This window comes from Etheostoma cragini, chromosome 17 (assembly GCF_013103735.1).
Source record: "Etheostoma cragini isolate CJK2018 chromosome 17, CSU_Ecrag_1.0, whole genome shotgun sequence".
NCBI lineage: Eukaryota > Metazoa > Chordata > Actinopteri > Perciformes > Percidae > Etheostoma > Etheostoma cragini.
In genome coordinates this window covers 17,916,138-17,921,795 of record NC_048423.1, presented here as the reverse complement: position 1 = coordinate 17,921,795, position 5,658 = coordinate 17,916,138, and the positions used below count along the sequence as shown (strand labels likewise).

The following is a 5,658-nucleotide window of genomic DNA, read 5'->3' as shown; positions in this document are numbered from 1 at the left end:
CCCCCCCCCCCCCCCCAGTAAGTCCCAAAACGTCCCAGTGAGAGAGTAAATGCTGTAAACATATTCTCTGTAAATCTTTAAAATCATTCCCAGATATTTTTGTCCGATACCATAGCTGATGTTATAGCCGATGTCGATACAATGTAAAACAAGTTTCTGTGAAAATTGTATTTTGTACATAGCAAAAAAAACAAGGTAATGCTGTGAATTTGGAAAAGTAAAGTCTTTCTTTATTGGCAAATAATGGAAAATTCCAGTTTAACTCACATCTGTAAAAAAAAATTGGATTATAAATCAATAACTGAGAATCCTAAAAAAGAACATCCTGTGTACAGGGTTCATATGTTTAAAAAAAAAAAACTAAAAAAGTAATGGAATTTTTAAAATTCAAATTCCACGCCTTGGAAAAATAAAAAAGACCTAGAAAGTTTTGGAAAAGTCTTGGAATTCTTTTTAACAAAGCATAATACTATGTGATTATTAAAACAAATCTTTTCATAAAGGAAATTAATAAAAAACGTTCTAACGTCCTATCCGGGGCGCGATATTACGAATTCCTCTGTTAACCACATACATTATGATTCATTTTATTGTTAAACCTCTGAGGGTAGACATTAACACAGATTTTTATTCTCTTTGTATAATGTCGACTGAGACTTTCAGGAATACATAGTCATGGAAATTTGCCGGAAAAGTATTGGTGAAAATGCGTATGAACCTCGTGTTTAGGGTTAGGTGTGTGACTTGTTATGTTTGAGAATGTATTTTTGTCTGTTTTTGACATTTATGAGTGTTCAGAAGTTAAGTTTAATCTTTTCTTCAGTTATCAGCCTCAGTTATCAAAATGTTGATTTCTGCACCACTCCTGGCCCGCATCATGCTGTGTTCGTTTATTTCGTATTGTCTAGACGTCAGATGTTCAAGCTGAAGTGACTAAATAATGTATAAACACTGTATTTGCTTTGAACGTCCTCTGGGTCATTTATGGGTATTCGACATGATTAAACGATGGAAGGCAGGGAGTTCTTTCAAAGTCTCAGTCCTCTAAGGTTGCACTCCCAACTCCCACTAGTGTGTGCATGTGGCAGTATAACGGAGGATCCACACACTGCTGCTACCGCGTGGCTTGATCACAGCAAAGAGATGTGAAAGTTGTGTGATCTTTTGGTAATAGTTCAGCCAACTATTTGGCGGGGGTTTTGTGTTAAAGGACTTTTTCTTCTCTTTTTCTTATTTCCCCTCTTTCTCTCTGAAGCTCCGTTTTTGCATCTAAGACACAGACGTCTCTTTCACTGTTCTTTCTGATGTTCTGCCTTTGGTGGCTCAGCCATTTCAGCCACTATCGCTGCCTCGACTGACTTCAGTAAGCTGGTTAACAGAGTGATTTAGCTCAGCCACTCCTAAAGGTTCCCTTATTGAGTCTATTTCATCTGTTGCGCTTCCCCTGAGATGATAATGATCTCCATTGTGTTATAAAGTTTGTTTCTCCTTTATTTGATCTCACGGTGACCTAGAGGAATAAAGCTGAAGGAATGAGTTATTGCCATGGACCTGCTCATAAATCCTGTGAAAATCCGCTCTCCGTTCCTTCTTGATTGAACTGCTAAGTATTTGTGACTGCTTTTTTTGTCGTGTGGAAAGATCAAACTGGGCTCCCTCCATGGATAAGTGTTTCTAACACATGTTCATATGCATGAAAGAACTTGCAGCCAACAGATTTAGTTTCACATTTTTTAGGGCACTCAAAATAATGGAAGCGGATTTTGTCTGACGCTGCCAATACCTGCTTAATTCATCAGCCTCTCATTATGAGATCAAATTCACTTTTAAGTTCTCCCTCATATGCCTGACTCACAGAGGCCACAACAGTACTAACTTATTTATTCAGCCGTCTGTATGGGAAGACATGAATAAAGAATCAAGTTGATCTTAGAAATGAGAGGGTTTTTGTTTTAAAACTTTCTCATCTTTTATCAAATTGATGTCTTTACTGGTGCTGTCAAACAATTACAATATTTAATAGCGATTAATCACATTAATGTCATAGTTAACTGCACATTGTTATTTATTCCAAATGTCTCTTGATTTCTTTTTGTCCCACTCATTTTTTCTCATTTTAATGTTCTTGTCCACATGGATAAGTGGATCAGCTTGCTTTGTGCAAAGTTTTTTTTTAATTGAAAACAGCATTGGCATTTAGCCTACTGTAGGGTTTAATTTCACACTAACATTCTCACTTGGAGCCAATAATCTCTCACACAGTGTAAGACTGTCCATCAATAAAAAGAAGACTTTGACGAGGGAGCAAAGAATTGGCCATCATGTGGTATTTCAGACTGGACGTGCTGTGATGCTAGCTCAGTTCCCAATGACAAAAAACACAGATCACTTTGTTTTTGTCAATGGAATCATTTAGCAACTTTAAGAAAGGAAACTTTCCGCTATGAATCCTATTGGCATCCATTTTGGCGCCTCACGCTCTCCATCCACTCAAAACGTAACGTTACTAATCTTTGGCCTGCTCGCAAGCCCAAACCAGTGTGTGGCGTGCCTGATTTGTTTCTGGTCTAGCTAGATCCCGTTTGGTGGTTTAGTTTCTCTAACGTTAGTAGTTGTTGCAACAGCATGTGAAAAAACTACAAAGTTTGCTAGACCAAAAAGAACGTTAAACTTGTGATTAAAAGAAATGGACGCCGTTAAAATGGGATTGCGTTAGCACCGTTGCTAACTTGTTTAACTGACTGATCTAGTATTTTTGTATATGTATATACATTGTGTTCTTACAGCAGAGTAAGGTCAAGCAATACAAGACAAGTATGCAAAACAGTGGCTAAATGTAGGGATACATGAATTAATGTGCTTAAGGCTGCAATTTAACCATCTTACCAGTACATGCCAAGTTTTTCCAGTATTTTGACACCAAACGTATTTCTTTTTTCTACTCTGTGTGCATTCCGGTTCTCCCTCTGCTTTGTGGCGGTGTAGTGCTGAGGCGGTGACGCTGAACGACTGTCTGCAGCTGTCCTACCTGCCATCCAAGAGGAACCACATGCTGCTGCTTTATCCCAGAGAGATCCTCATCCTGGACCTGGAGCTCAGCCAGACGGTGGGTGTGGTGGCCATCGAGCGCTCCGGGGTGCCCTTCATTCAGGTGAGTTGTATGCTCGGCAAAATATGTCTAATGAGGATCTCAGCAAAGCTTGATGAAGTCAAAGATTGTTGGAAGTGTAGGCCTAAAAAGGGTTGACCTAGTTTTTGGTGGAAAGAAGATGTCTCTCAGCCCTTTCTTCAAATAGGTTGGCAGTTGATGGGGAGACATTCCGGCTGTGCCTTTGGAAGTTACATGCAAAGACATCAACTGCAAAATGTTTGCACTGACATCTCACTTGGTCTGGTTGAGATAAATGAAGAATGGCTGTGCTGTCACCCCTCTAACACGCTCCCTACGCTACATCAACATCTTTCCCTCCCCTCAAATGAACCTGGTTTCTATTTTTAAAGCATTACTCTACGGGCTCTACCTTTTTTTTTTTTTTTTATGGATGATTCTTTCAGGAAGCCAATTCCCCCTGCCGTGAATGATAAAGTTCTCTACTTTTCTTCCTTCCTCTCAATGCTCACCTCATCAAGGTCCGAAGACTGCACAGCAGGGCCGTGCAGTCTTTAGCTACCGCAAAAAAAATCCCACCAGCCTACCTTTCCTCTGACTTCTCGTTCCTTTCTTTTGTCATATTCAGCAACCGCGGTGACCTTTTAGGTTTCAATTCCCTTCTTTTGGAGTCTGGATTTCTAATTGGAATTTGATGAATGCTGTGGGAGTATTAGATGGTGGATTTGTCACGGCTGCAGAGCCAGTAATGGAATAGAATCTGTCTCTTAAACTCGCTCTGTTCACTCTGCTTTCACTCTGTGTCTGTCTGGGAACAAATAACCATTGTGGTGGACTTGTCATTGAGTTGATCCCATGGTTTTCCCGGTGGAGGTTCTACTCTATTTGAGCCATAATATGCCCATTGAAATATATAACTTTGAATTATATGCCTGTATGCATGGACCAATTTACGGTTCCCTAGTTTATCACTACAGTCTGTTGACAGTCTTCTGTGTGCATGAATTTGTGTTCTGTTCTATATTTTATTATACCTGTACTGCCATAGATCATACTTATTTTGGGTTGTCTGTGATCTTGTTTTTATAAATGTATCCATTGTTAAACAGTACAAAGGTGGAGAACAAGCCTTTGTAGTCAAGTAAGTAAAATCGCCCAGCAGGAGTAGAGGGGGTATTACTCAGCCGCCCAGGCTCTGTCCGGCCAATGCCTCCCTTCTCTAAGTATTATAAAGTGCTTGTCACACAGCCAATTTGCATGACCGATGACACAGCTTCGGCAAATGTCTAGGCCGGAGTGTTGAAGCTTCGAGAGCCAAGGCAATATAGACACTATGTACCACACACTGTCAGACTAAGCAAAAACACAATGTAAGGCAAGGCAAGGCAGCTTTATTTGTATGGGTATTTGTATGGAATGTACACAGTGTTGCCCATTTATCGGGTACATGTTCAGTTGCTGTACATTCATTGCTATCAGTAAGGTGGGGGTCTGGGTTTAAAATGATTAGTTGAAAAAGCAACAATGAAGAACTCTTTATTTATCTTAAAATCTGTTCCTCTGCGTAAAATGTGAAAACATAAGATAAGAGATAAGATAAAACTTTATTTATTTCGAGGGAAATTGCTGTACAGCAGTTGCAAAATAAAGTTGGAAGAGTGTAGATCCAAAGAGTTTAAATATACGAAAGACTAAGATAACATAACAGTAGATGCAAAATGTAAAAAACTAACTTACATAACTGTAAGTTTTTTTTTTTACCTTAAGAATGTTGCTTAGTACAATTGATCTTGTACAAGCATCTAAATGAATGCCATATGGTTGTTTTATCCACTGAGAGTGCATTGAGCCTGAATACATCTATTACTACATGTGACTAATATTGTTTTTATTCTAACCAGAGCTAAAACACTTAAGTGATTAGTTGATTAACAGAAAATTAATTGGCAGCTTTATTGACAATGGACTAAAAACATTTCAAGCTAAATCATTCCCCAGTTACAACTTCTCCAATTCGTAAATTAGTCTATTTCTCATTGTAAATTGACTCTCTTCGTACTACTATCACATTGTACCATACTTTTATATCAGTTTGGCTCCCGGCTGACGACCCTTCATTCCGACTAAGAGGCACTGGCGGATGTGCGTCAGGCAGAAAGACCTTACAGGTGGTCTCACATTTGTTTACAACTAAGAATAAACAGCAGTCCAGGTTTCCTGCTGGAGGCATCAACGTTACAACGCATAGCCTACAGAAACAGCACCACTCTGCCATTGCCACTCAAATTGTGTAATTTTATAATAGCGTTACTGACATCTAATACCTAATATCTAAAAATTAAAATGCCTTTTAAGGGGTGGATTTAGTGATTTAGTGATCAGAGCCCAGGCAAACAGTGCCTTACTTTACTTTTTGCCCTCTTCCCCATGTCACTGGACGAAGAAGTAGGCTTACTCAAAAAGCTTTTTTCTGAAGCAAAACTACTACCACATGGCATGTTTTGAACAAGCACTATATATATATATATATATATATGTGTATGTATATA

At 38.9% G+C, this 5,658-nt stretch overlaps 1 protein-coding gene across 1 annotated transcript in view; it reads left to right on the top strand.

The window, feature by feature from the left end:
- wdr11 (WD repeat domain 11) overlaps positions 1-5,658 on the top strand; it is a 54,244-nt gene that overhangs the window by 8,420 nt on the left and 40,166 nt on the right. Inside the window, exon 6 of the mRNA XM_034898325.1 lies at positions 2,986-3,151. Coding sequence (XP_034754216.1) covers positions 2,986-3,151 — 166 coding nt within the window. The remainder of the gene's footprint in view (positions 1-2,985; positions 3,152-5,658) is intronic.